General features: G+C 39.5%; 1 protein-coding gene across 1 annotated transcript in view; it reads right to left on the bottom strand.

The window, feature by feature from the left end:
* CPA6 (carboxypeptidase A6) overlaps nucleotides 1-20552 on the bottom strand; it is a 194816-nt gene that overhangs the window by 46129 nt on the left and 128135 nt on the right. The window contains exons 3-6 of the mRNA XM_059672668.1: nucleotides 13380-13504; nucleotides 8870-8984; nucleotides 6957-7058; nucleotides 4459-4563 (exon numbers count right to left, since the gene is read on the bottom strand). Of these exons, the coding sequence (XP_059528651.1) occupies nucleotides 4459-4563; nucleotides 6957-7058; nucleotides 8870-8984; nucleotides 13380-13504 (447 nt within the window). The remainder of the gene's footprint in view (nucleotides 1-4458; nucleotides 4564-6956; nucleotides 7059-8869; nucleotides 8985-13379; nucleotides 13505-20552) is intronic.

Here is a 20552-nt window from a genome sequence, read left to right as displayed (position 1 = left end):
TCCTTTTGATATCAGCAGGGTCTGCAGTGATATCCCCTGTTTCATTTCTAATATTGGTAATTTGTATCTTCTATCTTTTATCTTTGTCTTCCTTGCTAGAGTTTTATTAATTTCATTAACATTTTCAAGAACCAGTTCTTTGTTTCACTGATTTTTTTCTGACTTTGTTTTCAATTTCATTGATTTCTTCTTTTATCAATATTTTACTTCTGTTTGCTTTGGTTTCATTTTCTGGTTTCTTGAGGTGAGAGCTTAGATTATTATTTTGAGATTTTCCTTCTTTTCAAATATATACATTAAATGCTATCATATTTTTTCTCTCAGCATTGCTTTGTGTTCCAGAAATACTGATATGTTCTATTTTAATTTTCCTTCAGTTTAATATGTTCAAATTTTTTTGAGATTTTTATCTTTGACCCATAGATAATTTTAAAGCATGTTAATTTCCAAGTATGTGGAGGTTTTCCTGTGATTTTTCTGCTATAGATATCTAGATTGACTTCATTGTGGTCAGAGAACACAGTCTGTATAACTTTAATGGTTTTAAATTTGTGAAGGTCCTGTTTTTTGGCCCAGGATATGGTATATCATGATATATGTTCCATAGACACTTAAAAAGAACGTGTATTCTGTTGTTGCTGGATGGAGTGATCTATAAATGTTGTTTAGATTCTGTTGGTTGATGGTGTTGTTGAGTTCTTTCATATCCTTGCTGATTTTTTGTTGTTGTTGCTGTTGTTTAAATATGGTTTATTGATTTTTAGAGATGGAGGAAGGGAAAGGGATAGAGAGATAGAAACAGCCATCAGCGGCCTTCCACATGCCCTTTACTGGGGATCCAACCTGCAACCCTGGCATGTGCCCTGGCCGGGAGTTGAACCGGTGACCTTTTGTTTCATGGACCAATGCTCAACCACTGAGTAACACCGGTGGGCCTGATTTCCTTTCTAATGATTCTCTTGCTGTTGATTATTTAAAAATACCAAATTGTAGAAATTACCACTTAAACATTGAGTTTATTAAGTGCTTATTATATGCCAAGCACTTTAAGTTTTTACATGCATTATATCATTGAATCTTCCCACTAACCCAGTGTGTCACATATAATTCTTAGGTTCAGAGAGGTTAAGTGACTTGCCCACCAAGATCACACAGCTGGTAAATGGCAGAGCTGGCGTTCCAACCCAGGGCTGCCTGGCGGTTAAATGTGTGCTGGTGACCTCCATGCAATTTGCTGCTCTATCAGAATCCCAGGGACTTGGTACGTTTTCTTCCAGTTCACATCTGAATAAGGATGTAAACATTAGTGTGGTGGCTGTGGGGCAAGTGCCACAAGATACGGTAGGCAGCCGCTCAGCTGGTCTCCAATGATTCCCCACCCTTAGTCCTTAAGCTCTTGCGTAATGTCCTCCCCTTGAATACGGCCTGGACCTAGTGATTCACTTCTAATGGACAGAACATGCAAAAATGGTGGTGTCACTTCTGAGATTAGGTTACCAAGAGACTATGGTTTCCAGCTTGGGCCTGCTCTCTCCCTCTTCCGCTCTGAGGGAAGACAGGTGTTGTGTTGTGAGCTGCCCCGTGGAGAGGCCCACATGAAGTCTCTGGCTTACAGCCAGGGAGGACCTGAGGTTGCCAGCAGCCACGTGAGTGAGCTCAGAAGCAGATCCTCCCCCACACAAGCCTCTGATGAACGAAGCCCTGTGAGGGATCCTGAGCAAGAGGCATTTGGCTGTCCTGTGCCTGGATTGCTGACCCACAGAAACTGTTGTTTTAAGCTGTTGAGTGTGGGTTAAAGCACTCAAGAAAGAGAGAAAGCAAAGGCAGGAAGCCAATCTTTTGGCTTCTGAAAGTACCCTCGTCTCTTGGGGTTGGAACTCCAGGGAAATCAAGACATGGTAGAGACCACTGACCGATTGGAGAAAAAAATGTAAGGAAAGAGGACCTCTGTCCTGTTTACGCCATGTCTGAAAGGACACCCTGTCACGTGTTCCTGCATGAGAGGAGGGACAATCAGAAGTGTGGCATGTGTCAGCCAAGAGGGGGACAGACATAGCATCCTACGGTCTCCTGCGAGGCAGAGAGCGCCCAGAGCTTCCCTGGTGTCCCCAGAGGGGCATGAAAATTAGATGAGTTGAGAGCCTGGGAGCTGGTCATGGGCCTTCTGTGGTGAAGGGGAGGTCACTTGTGGAAGGGATGCTGCTTGGTGCCCCTCTTGGACCAGCCACCCCCTGCCTTCTTTGGGAGGCTGAGGATTTAACAAAGGACTGAGTTAGTGTGTAAGAGATGATGTTCCAATGCTAGGCAGGTTTAAGGTTATTTAAATCTTTCAAGTCCCTATTCCCTCTGCCCCCAATACCACCATTAGTGGAAATGGGGGCTTTAAAGCAAATGAGAATATTTCTTATAAGCCTGTAATGTCGACCCACTCCTGACACTGCTACCATGTGGCTGTCACACATTGGCAGCCCCAATACTTCCACCAGGCCACTGAAACAAGCGATCCCATAGGTCTTCTCCCTTCCCTCCCCCCCCCCGCCCCCAATTTCTGTTTGCTCTCCTGACTCATGGAAAATGTAAGTGATAAAGTGGAGAGGCAAGCAACTGCCATAAACAGGAGAGTGAGGGAGGTATGGAAAGGGTAGCAGAGGCACAAAAATGGATAGACATACCTGCGTGCTTGAAGATGGCCTGGTGAAGGAAAAAGCCTTTCTTTAGTTATCTTTGGTAAAATGGCACATCACTTTCATGGATTCTTCTTGCTTTTGCTCCAATATCAACTATTTTCAATGGGCAGTCATTATATGTGCCTCTTTCTTTTTCTGTGGTTACACGGTATCTTCCCTTCCTTGGACAGTTAGCTTGAGTTATAGAGCTGCCTCCCATGACTTTACAGATTGTGCCTTGCAAAAATCCAGGTGGTACCATTCATATTACATGAGGTGATTTGACAAGTCCTCTCTCAGAAATCTTTCCACTTCATTACCACTGGATTCTCATTATTCCCATTCATTAACAAATGTTTGAAAATTTATTAAGCGCCAGGTGTTGCTCTGGGTGCTGGGGATTTGGCGCTGAACAAGCTAGAGTCTCTACTCTTGGTGCAAAAAAGAGATAACACCATGAACATATAAAATAAGTTTAGGTGTTCTAAGAAAGAGGCTGCACATGCGGGGTGAGGTAAATTTCTTATGTCCTTCAATCGCACACAGGACCGTGGTCTAGAAACAATAGGTGTTCTGTACTTAACTAATTTCTCCTCTTTTTGAAACGAGAAAGCAGACAGTATGTTTACCTATACAATGGATATTTAATACAAGGTAATAGAGTTAATATCTTATTTGATTTTGCGTTTGTCCTATTAGGGTGAAATGGTCTTTTAAAGAATATGAATTACTCAAAACACTGAGCGGGAATAGTTTGAAAATTTTATTATTACATAATATTTATAAAATTAAGGATACTTTTGTGGGTTTGGTAGTGGCAGATTTAACAAATTCAGTACTTTCTTGACATTTTACAGGGCTAGGAGAGTCCTCAAAATCCCACACCTCACACTAGAGCATATAATTTCCTTATAAGACTGAAGTTTTAAAATATCTTTGGTATCCTTAATGGTTCTCTGTAAGTACAGGGCTAAACATATTTGTAAGGTTACTTTTTGGCTTAGAACCTTCATTTCCTTAGTCTTTTTCATTTTCAGCACCAGTTCTATAGTGGTTGGTTTTCTTTTAAGAGTCTTTTAAAAAAAATAAGAAGTCAAGATTAAAAAACAACAACCACGAAAGTCATTACATTCTTGACAAGGATAGAAAAATATTCAAACATGTTAAGATGTTGGTTCATGAAATTGCCCATTCTTGGGATAGGGACCCGCTAGATACACTAACATACAGAAGCCTTTGGAAAGTGAGAAATCACTATGAGTTATTAATAATTAGAGTCGATGAAAAGTTCTGAGAATGTTAAATTCACAGATGTTAAAGGTCTTTGGTATCTAAATTACAGATCCATAGCAGGAGGGAAAAATGCAATCACTTGCTCATCTCTTTATTGTTACAGCATGTGTGAGATCATTTTGACAGAGAAGACAAATGATGTTGAATATTATATAAGAATCCTCTCTGGAACACATAAATTTGATTTTTAGCCTTTTGCCATATATCAGCTACTAGGGCTGGTTTCTAATTGGTTACAAATTCATAAATGCTCTGAATCCCAGGCTCCTTCTCTATCATGAGGGTTGGTAATTCCAACCTCTAAGGGCAGAGGTGAGGATAAGCTGAGCCAGGGTTATGAGAGGTCTTCATAAACATGAAAGCGACTCAGAATCAATACGTTATCATTCAAGCAGGTATCACTGGCTTCACATTCCCAGCTTTGTTCCTTGAACAGAATAAAAACACATGGGAGCCACCGACTAGCTGAAATGGGCATTGTGTAAAAGGTTTAACTTACTTCTTTTACAAACCACTGACAAAAGGCAGGACCAATCCATTCTCTTGCATGAATACCACAGTCTATCCAGACAGCTCGTTTGTAAGCTCGAGATCTCCTGCCCAGCTGAAAACAAGAGAATTCACCGTAACCAATGCAGGCTTTTATTTTTGGATTTACTCACCAGCATACTTTAATAAGGTTTCATTTGATAACCCATAAAAAAGAGAAAGTGATTTCCTATTTCAGAAGTCCAGATTTGTTTACGCAGAAACAAATTTATTGCCCTGATTACAAATCAAAGAACTGGAAAATACACAGGGAAAATAGTAATTCCTTAGAGAGATTTGCTTCTCTATTTTAATAGAATATGTGACCGTTAAGTAAAAAGCCAAATTTTCCACCTCGCCTCCATCCAAGAAACCAGAAATATTCCCAAGGAGTCTTTTGTAAAGAATTAGCTATGTTTTATAGGTGGACAAAGTAAAATTTTATTTAAACGCAAAATGGAAAAACACAAAACAACTTAAATTATAGAATTAAGTGACAGATTTTTCTTTATAATCCTACTAGTGGCCTGGTGCACAAAATTTGTGCATGGGGGGAGGGGGTTTCCTCAGCCCAGCCTGCACCCTCTCCAATCTGGGACCCCTCAGGGGATCCCTGTGGGATTGGGCCTAAACCGGCAGTCAGACATCCCTCTCGTAATCTGGGATTGCTGGCTCCTAGCCACTCACCTGCTTGCCTGCCTGATCGTCCCTAACCACTCTGCCTGCTGGCCTGCTCACCCCCAGCTACCCCCCTTTGCCGGCCTGATTGCCCCCAACTGCCCCCCACACACACACACACCAGCCTGCTTGCCCCCAACTGCCTCCCCCTGCTGGCCTGTTCACCCCCAACTGCCCCCCCTCGCCAGCCTGATCACCCTCAACTGCCCTCCCCTCCTGGCCTGATTGCCCCTAACCACCTCTGCCTCAGCCCTGCCACCATGGCTTTGTCCAGAAGGACGTCTGGAAGGTCTCCTGGTCTAATTAGCATATTACCCTTTTATTAGTATAGATTATGAATATTACCTTATAATGGTTTCTAACCCAGTAATCGATAGGTGGCTCTTGACTTTATGTTTATAGGGGATCTAATTTTCACTTATTCATTAGTTCACTCAGGAAATTCTTTTCAATGTCAGACACTGTACTCAGCACCAGAGATTCAAAGATGAAAGACAGGATTTATATGCCAGTGGGGTGGGCAGACATAGGAGCAATTAATCAGTATGATGTGAAAATGTGTAAGTTAATTTGGGAACATGTCTAATTTTTTCCTGAAAAAGAAAAGAAGGCTTCTCAAAAGAGGGGCCTTCTCCTGGAGCATTTGAGCACCTGAGGAAGCTTTGTCCGGCAGACAAGTTGGAAGAGAACCTAAGCGCACCATATCCGAGGGCCTGCTTCCCGGTAGGAGGAATGGCAGGCGGAGCTGGCTCATCCCGAATCCCACGGGACAAGTGTGTTTGGAGTCAGGGGGAGAGAGCGAGAGCCCACACTGACAGCAGTGGAGGTGGGTGAGAGGATGAGAGGGTAGAGGCTGGTTTCAAAGGGAAGCTCAGTACAGAGGCCGTTATTGGGATAGTCCAGGGGGAACAGATCCAGCAATAAGTGAGGACAAAAGAAGAGGTCGGTGCAGCTCCAAACGTTATTTAGAAGGAAGGATGAATGTTCTTGGTGGTAAAAATCAAGGAGAGGCATTTAGGCTGATGCTCATGTTTTTAGACTGGGAGAAGCGTGGTGCCAGTCTGAGGGGAGGTGCTTCTGTGACTATTGAGATGAGAATGTAAAGCAGGCAATGATGGATGCATTTTAAAGCTCCAGACAGTGGACGCCACTGCATAGCAGAGTCTCTAGAATGATTGTTGACACCGTGGGGTGGATATGCCCATCCGGAGATCGTTTGTAGAATGAGAGCACATTTGAGGATAGAATCCTGGGATTGTCAGAACGTAAGGAAAGGATAGAAATGAGGAACCTGAGAGAATGGTAAAAAAGATGGGAGGAAAGCCTAGTGGTCATCGTTGACCGTGGCAAGTGAAGATTTAGAAGAGTGGTGGGGGCACGACAGCCAGTGAGTCAAGGTCTCAATAGACGGGGAGAAAGTAGAGAGGGATGTTTTATTTTAAATCTTTTTGAGTGTTTGCATGTGAAGAGGTAGAGAGCTGTAGAAGAGAATATAAGGTGAAGGGCTGGGAATGACGCATAACTTTTATGTAGCACCAACTCGCAAATTATTTTGAAGGTCATTATTTTTTAGGTGCATTAATATGTTAGCATTCTCTGAAATACTCAATGGCAAAAATTCAATATGGCTTGAAAACCTAAGGGAACTTGTTTTCTGAAATTATCAGATAATGTTAAATATTAGACACTATGACAGACCATTTCACTTCTTTTCCCCATAGATCAAAGTTAATGTTTAGTAAATATTTTAGTTAATTTCCTGTTTTTTACCTAATAATTTCCTGCTTTTACCTTTAAAACAAGGAGAGATCTTCCCTCATATGATTTTCCAATAGAGAACATGTGAATGAGGCCTGAATGAGTATTATTCAGATGATGCATCCAATTTTGAATCTAAAAGCAAATAAATAAAGACCATGTCAGACTCCGTAATTATAGAGCTTTTAGAGACGAGAAGGTAACAAGACAACAATAGGTCCCAGAACACAAAGACCACACATGGAATATAAAATTGAACAAAAGCCAAAATTTCTATTTTAAATTTCTTCGGGATATTTAAAGTTACCTTTTATTTTCTGCCTTTCCAAATAGTAGCTTCATGTCTGTATATTGCTCCCTCTTTAAAGCATACCTTCTACTATCATTTATCATTAATATCTTGATGGCAGAGTTTTTTAAAAAATTAATGTGTTCTGGGTTCCTTTTGAAAATCAAAATTTATTTTCATTTCCTCCCAACTATTTAAGAGTAAAAAAAGGAAATTGCTTTCAAGAAAATCATTCAGACAACTTGAAAGTGCTCATTGAAGTGCAATATATTATAATTTGCTACTGAACAGAAGATGCTGAGAAAAAGACATTATTTTTTTTGCATTTAATGGTATTCTATCAAGCCACATATTGGAGGGCATAATCTGAATAAATTCCCCAGTTATAGTGATGCATTTGCATCAATCCTTTCACATACACTTACCTGTCGTCAGAAGGTACACTGGAGATGGATGAATAAGGCACTTAGAAAGATGGGTGACATTTCTGACTTAAAAGCTCCATGAGGAGTAAGGAAGTCACACAAAAATGTCCCACTATTCCATGATGTAAAATAAAGAATCTGTGCTGAAAAAAATATTTTGGAAGGTACTATATTTTTTTCTTAGTCTAATGAGTCTATGTATGTATGTATACATACATATCTATATAGATATATTTTAAAATTTTGACTTTTTTCTAGTTCATGTTAATAGCACATCCACGTGCCAAGTTATCTAAAGCCTTTCCTTATTGTAACATAAAATATATAGACATACTCTCGAAAGGAAAGCCATTATCAAGAGAACCAAAAATTCTCTTAAGAATATGTAACAGGATCTCACGAATTCTATGCCTGGCATTCTTTTGCTCAATTCGGAGAAGTATGGAAAATATATATATGTGCATTCATTTATTCATTCTATCCTCAACTCTCTGTTTGGAGGTCTATTTGCTTGCCACTAGGGATATAGTGGTGAACGAGAAATGCCTGTCCTCATGGAACTTGCAGCTTATTAGAGAGAAAGGCATTGATCAAATAATCGTACATCCACGTGCTATGGTGCATGCAATATGCTGGGGGTTGGAGGTGGGAGTGGAGTTCTGATTCAGTAGAAACAGCTGTCTTCCTGCTTAAGCTGAGATTTGTGGTCCAAGTGAACAGTAAAGGATATGGTAGTGGGAACGAGGTTGCTGTGTTTTCCAGGTAGAATAAATAATAGCACAATAATAAGCCTTGAGGTGCCACCGATGAAGCTTGGCCTTTGGGAGGTCACAGACTTGCAGAGGGTGTGGGGTAAGAAGCAAAGTTCACTCTTATCCCTCAACCAAATCATTGCTCTCAAACTCGAGCTCACTCTACCTTCCATCAATAAGTGCACCTGACTTTTAAGTTAAGGTCTTTATAACCACAGTTATAACAATGTTACTTCACTTTTCCAATGCATTTCCCATGTCTTATGTAGGGGTGGGTGGAGCAAATGAATTAAAATTATTTTGCTACTTCTTATATAGCAGTTAGTTAAAGGCTTAGTGGAAGACTGAGGTGCCTAGGCAATATAAAGAGCTATACATACTCTTCATCTAGCCCCTGCCTCTTAGTGCTTCATTCTCAATCCTTAGATCTGATAAAAATTAATTTTCAAAAAAGTAAAGAAAGCCCCTTTGATTACATACGTCTTCTAAGGAGTGATAAACTTCATAATTATATTCAGAGAGGGATCTTCGATTTCTCTGAGCTTGCGAACTGCTTCCTTTTTCCAGTACTTTCTGAAGATCTTCTATGAGGATCCTGGATATGTAATAATAGACATGATGAAAATTAAATGGAGATAATATAAAAATCAGGCAATATATAAAAAGAAAACCATGCATCTATGAAGTGAGGGCAGCAAATACTGATATTTCTAAGAATGCCAAATTTTGGGAAATGTTATTTTTTCAGGAAATAAAAGCTCTTAAATAAATGGTGTAATAAATATTAAATGTAAAATTATAAGCATATGTTCCCTAATAATAATAGTAATAATGACCACCATTGATTGAGTAGTTATACAAACTGAATGATTATGTGAGTAAATACAATCACACTGCTATTTTCAATAACTTAGCCTGCACCTTAATACAGGCCCAAAGAGACCAACCTGAAAATGAAAATAATTGTGATTTGGAAGGTCTAGCCCATTTTCCTCATCAAGTAGTTTATTGGAAACTAATGGATTGATGAGAAGGCCAGGAAATGGAGCCCAGAAGTGGTTTTTGTAGCTGTTGTATTTTCTTAGTTCTTTTTTATTTTTATTTTTATTTATTTTCTTAGTTCTTTACAGCTGATTATTATTCCTACCAATTGTATGAGCTCCTATGAAGAACTTTCCAAGTGATGTCATTACTTAGTACAAAACCACTTCCTCCAAGCTTCCAGGGTGGAAGAGGGAACTCCAAATTTGAAGTTCCATGACCAATTTTTATAGGTATTTAATTTACAAAATGAATGACAGTTTTTTTATGGCAAAATGAGTCATCTTATTTTGTCATGTCATTAAGAGGAATTGATCACCTAGGGGCCAGACACATGGGGTCACATTATTTCGGCTTTAAAGATGACGATAGCTATAAATATGTATAGCTGTACAGAGTAAATGATAATATTTTGAAAATACTCCAGGCTCCAATAATAAAAGTCAATTAAAATGATCTCTACCTACTGGTCCTGTGGAATTTAATATACTCTTATGTGTTATTATCTTGCGACCAACAAAATGAATAATTCTAAATTATTATTCTCCACGAGGAGACAACTGGTTTAAAACACTCATTTTAGACTCTAGCCTCCGTGACATACAGTGTGATTTTTATTCTGTTAGCTCCGCATGACCTATATTTAATAGCAGGAAATAGAGACTTGTTAAAATAACTGGTATATTCTTTTCTAGCGAATAATAATTAATGAAGCATGTGAGTTGTTACTGAGCACCTATAGATATAATTACCAAGCTCTTTCCTGCTAGGCATTCAGAAAATCAAAGCTACAGCAATGACTAAAATGTGTTCAATATGAACAATAGTTTTATGCACAGCTGTGCCTCTACCCTGTTGTAGAAGCACAGATAAAATATCTTACTGAAAAGCAAATCAGTACTTTAATAAGGCTGCAATTATTTTTCTGGCAGGGAATTATTTGGGTGAACCAGGGAGGGATGCCACTGTCATGTTGCACCCTTGGTCCAGCCTTTCACAGAGACTAGGGCCTTCACCATTAATCCCAAGAGCCATGAGCCCATCCCAGGCCTCGCCAGACATCATTACAGATCTTTGTGCTTGTTTTGTCAGTACCAGAACTTGCTAAAAAAATTGGGGGTTGCCCTAGCCAGTTTGACTCAGTGGATAGAGTATCGGCCTGTGGATTGTACGGTCCCAGGTTTGATTCCGATCAAGGGCATGTACCTTGGTTGTAGGCTCCTCCAAAGCCTGGGCCCTGGTCAGGGCTCATGGAGGAGGCAACCAATCGATGTGTTTTTCTCACATTGATATTTCTCTCTTTCTTCCACTCTCTCTCTAAAAATCAATGGGAACATATCCTCAAGTGAGGATTTAAAAAATTGGGGGTAGCTGAGGTTAGTTATTGACAATCATGCTTGTCAATCCCGAAATCCTAGGATTCCAAACAAAAGGTAAGTCACTCAGTCTAGTCTCATTACTACGTTGCACTTCAGATCCTGCATTGACTCCCCATCCCTCCACTTCCTTTTTCAGTGAACTTTCTGGAATCCCTCGTTCACTGTAAATAGGCTTCCTACATCCTCCAGTCTCTTCAGAGAACTCTCTCTTATATTCTTGCCCTAATAGAGATTGGATGCTCTTAAGGATGCAGGTTCTTTTATGGCTTTCTCTTCTTCCACTCCACTTAACATGGGGCCAGAAGGTAGGGACCTCCATTCTCCTGGACCCCCATTTCTCCTTCCCCCTTAATCTTCTAACTTCCAGGAAAAGCTTATCCTTTCTTCAGCATTTTATCATTCCTAGTTGCTTTTCTCTAGCTCCTGGATTCTTCCTGATATTGCTGTCCTGTTATATCTCTCCACATCTAATCTTGCCATCAGCCAAGGAGATTTAAGAGTGCTATGATGATTCTCTGGTGATTTATCCACCCATTCTTGACCACTTCAGCCTCAATGATCACTACTACACTTCAGCCATCTGCCCCATGGTTACCCCCTGAATCTTGTCACCAGCCATAAATGTTCTACCCTAGATTTCTTAATATCCAATAGCCAACACTGTCAAAACTTCCATTTAGTTTGTTGTCCTCAGTCACACTACACCTATTTTAAATATAACGATCTTCACCCCTTCCTTGATTCTCCTGTCACCCCCCCCCCCGTCATTCCTCCCAAACTCTCCCCCTTTCCTATCCAGATTAGACCCCATGGATGAATACTTGAGCTAGTATCTCACTAGGAATGTCATTATGACCATGATCTTTCTGTGGTCCTGCTCCATGAAATCTCAACTCTTTATCAGGGCTATAAGCTCTAGTATCTGCAACAACTTCTTTTCTTGGTTCCTACCTTAGTTTTTCTCTTGGAACATTCTTCAACCCTTGTTTCTTCACTTTCAGAAGATAATTTTGCTTCTTCAAAAAAGTTAGCCATCAGTTATCATCTCTTTCAACTAGTCCCACACTTATGTCTTCAGTCTTAGAGAGTAACGTTCCTTCCTACTATTTAAACTCACATCTCCACTTTTGCATTCTTTCTGATCTCATCATCATCTTCTTTCCTACTGGCCCCTCCCCTCAGCCTATAAACAAGCCCAAATTGCACCCTCCCCAAACAAATTCCAAACTCAAGCAGTCATTGATACTGCATCTCCCTGTAGTCACTCCTCATTCTCTACTTCTCTCCTTACTTTACCTTCCAAGAGCAGTCATCTTCTCTGCTGCTCCATGTTCTCACCTCCTGTTTGCTTCTCTGTCTCCTACTCCTGACAATTTAATTCCTCAATTAGAGTTACCAACACTGTTTCTATTGCCAAATCCAGAGAAAACTGTTCAATCCTTTTCTTGCTGGTCTCATTGCAGTATTTGATACCACCGATGTTCCCTCTCTTGAAAGTCTTTCATTTCTTCTTTGACTCCTGTTCTATTCCTGCTAGTATAACTAGTCCTTAAGAAAACCTGAAAATATCCAAATCTGTATGAATCTGGCTGCTCATTCACCCAAGCTAGAAGACTTGGCATCATTCTTGACTTCTTTCTCTTGCACCTGCATCCAACCAAGTGAGGAGTCCAGGAGGTTTTGCCTCTGAACTATTTTATTGAATGCTCTCCTGATCCACTACTCTGGTCGGGACTCAGGTCCTCACTATCTCTTACCTGGACCATGATTGCAGTCTCTGTCCAGTTATGTGTGTCTCCCTTGCTTGCATCCTCCACCTATGCAGCACCACCCGCAGGATAAGAGTGAACATCATTCTTCCCGCAACCTGACCTCCTCTGACTCTCCACCATTTTTTTCTACTCTCTGATTTGAATTTTGTACACTAATAACACTGAACTACCTCAGTTTCCTGCACACACACTATGCTGCTTCTTCCCTTCGCTTGCATCGTCTCCTCTGTTTGCAAGGTCCTTAGTCTTATCCTTTGCCTAATTGAACAGCTCCTACAAAAAGCTCTCCCCGCTGCCCTAACTGGTTTGGCTAGGTGGATAGAGCGTCAGCCTGCGGACTGAAAGGTCCCAGGTTTGATTCCGGTCAACGGCATGTACCTTGGTTGCGGGCACATTCCCCAGTAGGAAGAGTGCAGGAGGCAGCTGATCGATGTTTCTAACTCTCTATCCCTCTCCCTTCCTCTCTGTAAAAAATCAATAAAATATATTTAAAACAAACTCATTCGCCTTCTAGGCATTGCTAGGCTTCTCTACTTTCCTCCCACAGAAAAAAATACCTTCTGTGTTTATACTGATGACTTGGTGGTGATGGTGAAATATGTCAATGTGGTTTCTCTCTTTACCATTACGTTAATAAGCTCAAAGGTGAATATAATTGTTATATTCATGTTGGTTTTCCCAGTTGGATAAACAGTACCTGACACAACATCAATGGCACTCAGTAAATAACCTGAATACAGCTATAATTCAGTTCAACTTAGTACAAATGGACTAAACAATGAAAAAAAAAATGCTTACTTGTATGGGATGTTGGCTTCCTGTAAAAAGGCTAGCAAGGTGCGGGAACCATTGTGGGGAATATGAACATCAGTGACTGTTCCCTCTGAGACATAGGAGATACTGCTGGGCTGCCACAGGTCCACCTGTAGTGCAGGAACCAACCTATAATTCATATTCAGTGTAGGTGGGAAAGATCCATGTCACAGTGTCAAACATGTTATCTTGTTTGCATTCAGTAACATCAAACATATTTTGGAATTAGTCTCAGGGCTTGAATCATGAGGGTAAAACTCCTATTTGATTTTGAATTCTCTAAATTATGTCATATCCATATATAATTTGATCATAATTTATAAACGTAAAGACCAATACATTAAAGCTACAAGGTAAAAATGAGATAACAGTTATAAGTATGAGTTTGATGTTTAATATTATTTATTGCGCAAATATTAGAATAATACTGATAAAAAATATTACCCTTTATCCTACTATACAAGCAAATCGTGGTAGTCTGACAACATTTGGTAACTTTACATGGAACGCTCTCCAGGTTTGGTACCTCCTCTTTCGCCAACACATGCCTTTCACCAAGAGAAACATCCCTTTCTCAGGGAGGACTTGTCAGCTAGGGTAGGTTTCCTCGTCATAGTTCTTAGAACACCTGGTGCTTTCATTGTATAACTTCCTTTGACCAGAATGTAGCCTCCAGAGGGCGAAGGATTGTCCATTCTGTTACCACCCCATTCCAAGTGCCTAGAATGGTGCTTTGTGCACACTGCAATTCAATTGTTATCTGTTGTGTATATGTAGGCTTCATTTAGTAACTCACTGTGTGTTTACCATGTGTTCAGTGTTTTGCAGGAAGGCAAGGGCCATGTCTGCTGCTTGCTGTAGTGCCCTAGTGTTTTGTCTAGTGCTCTGCACTGGTAGGAATTCCAAAGTCACTGAAAGAATGACTTGTATTTTTGCAAAAGATACCTCCAACAAGGGACTGATACCCAAAATGTATAAAGAACTCATCCAACTCAGAACAAAACAAAAATTCCAATTTAAAAATGGGCAGAGGACCCGAGCAGACATGTTTCCCAAGAAGACACAGATGGCCAACGGATATATGAAAAGATGTTCAACTTCACTAGCTATAAGGGAAATGCAAATCAAAATTGCAATCAAATACCACCTCACACATGTTATCAATAAGGAAACAAACAAGTATTGGAGAGGGTGTGGAGAAAAGGAAACCCTGTGTGCTGCTGGTGAAAATGTAAATTGGCACAGTAACTATGGAGGTTCCTCAAAAAATTAAGAATGGAGTTACCATATGACCCAGCAATTCTTCTGGATAGCAACTCGAAAAATTTAAAAACACTTATTCGTAAAGACATATGTATCCCTATGTTCATTGCACCATTATTTACGACCTAAGTGTCCTTCAGTTGGATGAAGAAGACCTGGTAATAGGGACTACTACTCAGCCATATAAAAGGATGAAACATTGCATTTTGCAACAACTTGGATGGTCTTGAGAGCATCATGCTAAGCAAAATAGGAAAGGTGGAAAGGAACCAGAACCATGGGATTTCACTCATATGTAGAATATATAACAAAAAGCAACAAGTGAACAACAACAACAACAAAAACAAACTCACAGACAACAGTATGGTAGTTACCAAAGGGTAAGGTGGGTAGGAGGAGGATTAAGAAATTAAAGGGGGTCAAATATATGGTGAGGAAAGGAGACTGGCCTTTGGGTGGTGAGCACACAATGCAATATACAGATGGTTTATTATAAGATTATACACCCGAAGCCTGTATGATGTTATTAACCAATATTACCCCAATAAATTTAATTTAAAAAGAATGAATAGCTGAACTCAGCTGGGAGGGTAGAGAGGGCTATCTTCTGCATAAGTCTAAAGCTTATCAATTAGGTGCAGTTTGTTAGTTATAGTCATATCTGTTTTCTCTCTGCTTTGGGACTCCCTCTTCCTGCATTTCCAGTCTTGGTTTGCTGCTAAGTTTTTATCAGATAAGGTTATTTTCACTTAGGTATTCAATTAAGAACTCTATAAGACTAAAAATACTTAGTGATGCAAGGAAAAATAATGGTATAATTTAATGGTATAATTTAATTTGGAAAGGGTAGAGAGGCATTTATTTTGGAGACAAAAAGTCTACCTGTTTTCTTTCAAGCAGCTGACTCCTCCACTAACTTGCAAGGGCAAATCTGACTCAGCTGACATCCTAGTCCAACAATCCTAGGAAAACAGAAGTGTGGGGCTGGAAGGGATGCTGAGAGATCATTTGATCCATCTGTCAGCCCTTGGGCAAGGATGCATCTAGGTCTCAATCAAACTGTCCCCAGTAGATGCAACTAAACCACATCTTTTTAGTCTCCCAAAGAGGAGAGTTGATAACATACTAATTTAACTCATATCCACATTTAATAAGAGATCAGACATTTGTCTTAATCTCTTACATTATGGCACAGTTTCATTTTGTTTTCTTGTTCTACACTGAGCAATGGCTGGTTTCTTGCCTTTAAGAGATAAAGCACCTTGGTATCTTTTTTTTATGTGTTAGATTTTCCTAATCCTTTAATCATCTTTAGGACTTGCCAGATTTTTTTTTGTATGTGTGTGTGTGTGTGTGTTTGATTCTTATATCAGTATTTTTTAAAAATTTTTTTGATACAGTTGACATTCAATACTATACAGGCAATCCTCGGGTTACGTCAGACTCGACGTACGTCGATTTGTGGTTAATCGCCATCTCCCATTTATTTATATATAAAAAAAGTTCTGTCATTTCGACGTATGTACATATGTGTTTTATTAGTTACCACAAGTAAAGGTCAGGAATTGTTATCTTTCTTTTAAATTTTTGTTTCTGTTTCACTTCATTACTGCTGTGTATGTGCTCCATGTGAGTGAGTGATGTAGGTACTTATGTAGGTGGGTTCTGACTTACGGTGAAAATCGCGTTACCTTGCGCTGTAGGAACGGATCGCCGATGTAACCCAAGGACCTACTGTATTAGACTTACAACATAGTGATGAGACATTTATATAACTTAGGAAGCGGCCATCCCGATGAGTCTAGTACCCATGTGACACCATACATAGTTATTAAAATATTATTGATTATATTCCTTAGGCTGTACTTTATATCCCTGTGACTGATTTTTATAACTGGCAATTTGTACTTCTTTTTTAAAAAAATATATTTTATTGATTTTTTACAGAGAGGAAGGAGAGGGATACAGAGTTAGAAACATCGATGAGAGAGAAACATCAATCAGCCGCCTCCTGCACACCCCCTACCGGGGATGTGCCTGCAACCAAGGTACATGCCCTTGACCAGAATCAAACCTGGGACCCTTCGGTCCGCAGGCCGATGCTCTATCCACTGAGCCAAACCAGTCAGGGCAATTTGTACTTCTTAATCCCATTCCCTTTCACCCCCCTCCCATCTGACAACCATCAGTTTATTCTACAGACATCTTTTTGATACTAAGGTTTGTTGCCATCCCTTAATACTTCCCCTCCCCCCATCATTATATCCCCAGTTTTCAGAATCATGCATGGCACATAATAGGCACTAAATATTTTCTAAACGGGATGAAAGAAACCACACATTTTTATCTCTTTCTTCTTCTTCTTTTTTTCAAATATGTATTCTCTCCAAGATTGCTCCAGAGCATTTCTAGGTTCCTAATTCCAGTTCCTCTTACCAAGAAATTGATAAATTTTCACTTATTTCACTTCTCAACTCAAAGTCCTTAATTTTGAATTTTTATTACATTTCCGTGTAATATTAAAAATACGCTGCTTCTCAGGTCACAGTACTGCACTCTTTTCTGATGACGGCAGTGGTCACGTCAGCTACACTGTTCAAGAAATGCTTATCTTTCACTGTCCTATTTGTCCTTGCTCTCCTTCTTACAACGTGTCAACATTTCAAGTATCAGTGGGCTGCTGGGAGGGAAATGTGGCCAAAGAATATGGTCTCCTGTAAACCAGAGGCATTGGTAGGCTGTTAAATTCCTGGATCCAATTCTGCCTAACCCTGTCTCCTCTTTCCAAGCCCAGGAGCATTTTGTAAGTTATCATTTCCCTAAAGCACAGTCCCAATAAATCCTCAGAAATGTAGGCAATTAGATTTCTTGTGGTTTCACCATTAAAGAAAGATGAAAACATGTTAACTAACAACTAATTAGGGATTAAAATAATTAAAAAAATCACCAAAGGCCTCATATTGGGATAAAGTTAAATCAGTCCAAAAGAAAGCATTGCTTATAAATTTTAATACAATAGCAATTATTACTACCAGCCTGAGTAGTAGTCATCAGAAAAACATTATTTCTACATGAGGTAAAGGTGGGAAGCCCTGGGAAAGCTGTGTCTTCGTGCCCAAGTTTTCCCTCTAGTTCTCTTTAAGGCTAATTGCTGATTGTAATCATTAGATAGTCCCATTTATTGACACGAAGTCCACATATTGGAAAAGGGAAAGATTCTTAACATTTCCCTAAACTATTGATTGGTACATTCACAATTTGGAAACATTGTTGAAGCCTATCTATCTGTCAAAGACTTAGAAAATAAGAGCAGTAAAAATGTTTGGTTTATTGGGTCAGTGCAACAAGGGGTTAATCTCAGGACCAGGGGCTTGGAAAGACTCTGTGGGATTTGGGGTCATGTTAGGTAATTCTGTGAAGGGGTTAAGGAAGTAGGATTTTTTTTTCTGAAGTGAATGCTATCCAAAAGAGAGGTAATTCTATCATTGGATAGCTTAATAATTTTACCTAGAAAACAGGGGAAATAATGTGGGGCTAAAACTGTAATTGATAAAGAAGCCGTAGCCACTCATATCAGCCAAAAAACCAAACCAAAACAAAAAACACATACAAAAAAAGAGGAATGTTTGGTCATGCTTCTGGTTTGGACAATGTTCTCTTTTGGTCTGTGTTTAGTCATGATCACTGTGATCTTGTTTGTTTGTTTGTTTGTTTGTTTGTTTTTAAATCTTATTTCATGAGGGACACAGAGTGGTCTTGTCTGAAATTGGTTTACTGTGAAATGGTTTATATTCACCAGGAGAATACCAAGTCTAGCTGTTAGTGTGAGTCAGGTTTGCTTTCCGTTTTCCAGGATGATCACTGTTCTACTTAGGTCATGTGATAACTGCTGGCAGGCTAAACAAGGGCTGGGAACTCAGCATTATCAGGCCAGGATGACTTGGAGGTGATTTGGGGACTACGGCGTTTGGGGTTATGGGACAAGGGGTGTCCAGCCGTGCTGGCCCCCCCCAGGAGAGACTAGGAAGTCCATGATATCTGCCTTTGACACCATGCACCTTTCTGTAGCACCTACACACCAACACCTTTTTCATATAAAAGAGTCAATACTTCCTTAATTCCTGTCCTTTCGGTGAACATTTGAAGACTTATAAATACTAAGGAAAGATTCTTGACTCCTATACTAGAGACACTGAAACTAGGCGGCCATGCAGGAAACTTATTAGAGACGTAATATTTCACTACATTCTGCTAGCTTAAAATAACTCTGTACCTGAGAATCCAGTTAGCATTTTTCGCCTTTAGCTTTGCAGAAAGGATGGAAATAATCAGAAAGCACCTGGTGCATCACATGGATATTCATTAGTAAGTATATTTGAAGGAAGAGCCCCTGATTGCATCCCATAAAGTAATAGAGATTCCCTCTACCCTCTTTTGATGATTTATGGTTTAAACATTGATGACTTCTCCATGATATTTGATTGCTACATTCAGAATATTCCATTTGATGCTTTAACAGCAGTATGACGGTGCATTTACATTTTAAAATTCTGGCTCTTTACTGTGGTTTAATACTCAATGAAAAGCACTTCAGATTTTGTTAATGCATTTTCTTCCCAGAATCTGGCTCAAAAACTCTACTATATATTATCCAAAGAAATAAAATAAAACATCTTTGGTTTTGTGGAAAAAAAAAAAAAAAAGATTCCCAACGTAGGAAACGGGAAGAAGCCATTTCTTTTATATCTTATCTAAATTTTAATATGTCACATTTTAGGGCCTTAATTTTCTTAATTACAAATAATGTAGCTAAACTACATGATTTCTAAGTACGCTTTACACTATAATTCTGTTAAACTCAGGGTGCTTTTCTGAGTATAAAAGCTTACATTTCCCTAGGAAGATCTTTCTCAAATTTATCCATATTTTCTTCTTAGCCTAAAAGTTAGAAAAAAGACCCTCTCAACAATTTAGCACTAGAATCACCTTGCATGGACTTATAGGTCAGTATCTATAATAATAAAAGTGTAATATGCTAATTAGACCAGACGACCTTCTGGACGAAGCCGGGTCTGCAAGGGCCGAGGCAGAGGTGGCTGCTGGGGCTATGCCCCTTGCACGAATTTCATGCATTGGGCTTCTAGTTGAAAATAAAACAGAAGCTTTTATCTGTTTCTTCTAGGTTATTTGTTGGCAGATGACTGTTCATAGTTGTGTCTTATGATCCTTTGAATTTCTATAGTATCAGTTACAATATTCTTTATTTCTGATTTTATTTATTAATCTTCTCTCTTTTAAAAAATGCAGATTCTGATTTAGCAGGTCTAGATACAGTCTGAGATTCTGCATTTCTAACAAGCTGCTAGTTGATGACAGTGCTGCTGGCCCATAGATCACACTTGGAGCTGCAAGGAGTTATGTCCATTGGAAATGCACAGAAGGAGCGAGACAGGAAAAGCATTCCAAAAATAAAGTTGGTTATGCAGAGTGAGGAAGAAGGAAGGAGAGGAAATGATTGAGATTTCTAGCCTATGGGAGAGTTATCGACTGACATGGGAACGAAGAAGGAGAACCAGCTGCAATCTGTATTCATTAAATCAAGTTTCCGTCTGTTCTTAGACCAATTTTAAAAAAGTGAAAGAGCTGAACCCACTCTTACCAACATACAACCTACCAAGACTTAATCAAGAGGGAATGGAAAGCCTGAACAGACCAATAATGAGTAAGGAAACTGAATCAGCAATAAAAAACCCTCACAATAGAGAAAAACCCAGGGATTGACGGTTGAACTCCACTGAACATTTGAAGAAGAGTTAATATTAGTTCTCCTTAACCTCTTCTAAGACACAGAAGAGGAGGGGACACTTTCAAACTCATTCTTTGACTCCTGTATCA

Source organism: Myotis daubentonii, chromosome 17 (assembly GCF_963259705.1).
Source record: "Myotis daubentonii chromosome 17, mMyoDau2.1, whole genome shotgun sequence".
NCBI lineage: Eukaryota > Metazoa > Chordata > Mammalia > Chiroptera > Vespertilionidae > Myotis > Myotis daubentonii.
The sequence above is the reverse complement of the archived record's forward strand: the minus strand, read 5'-3'. Positions and strand labels throughout refer to the sequence as shown.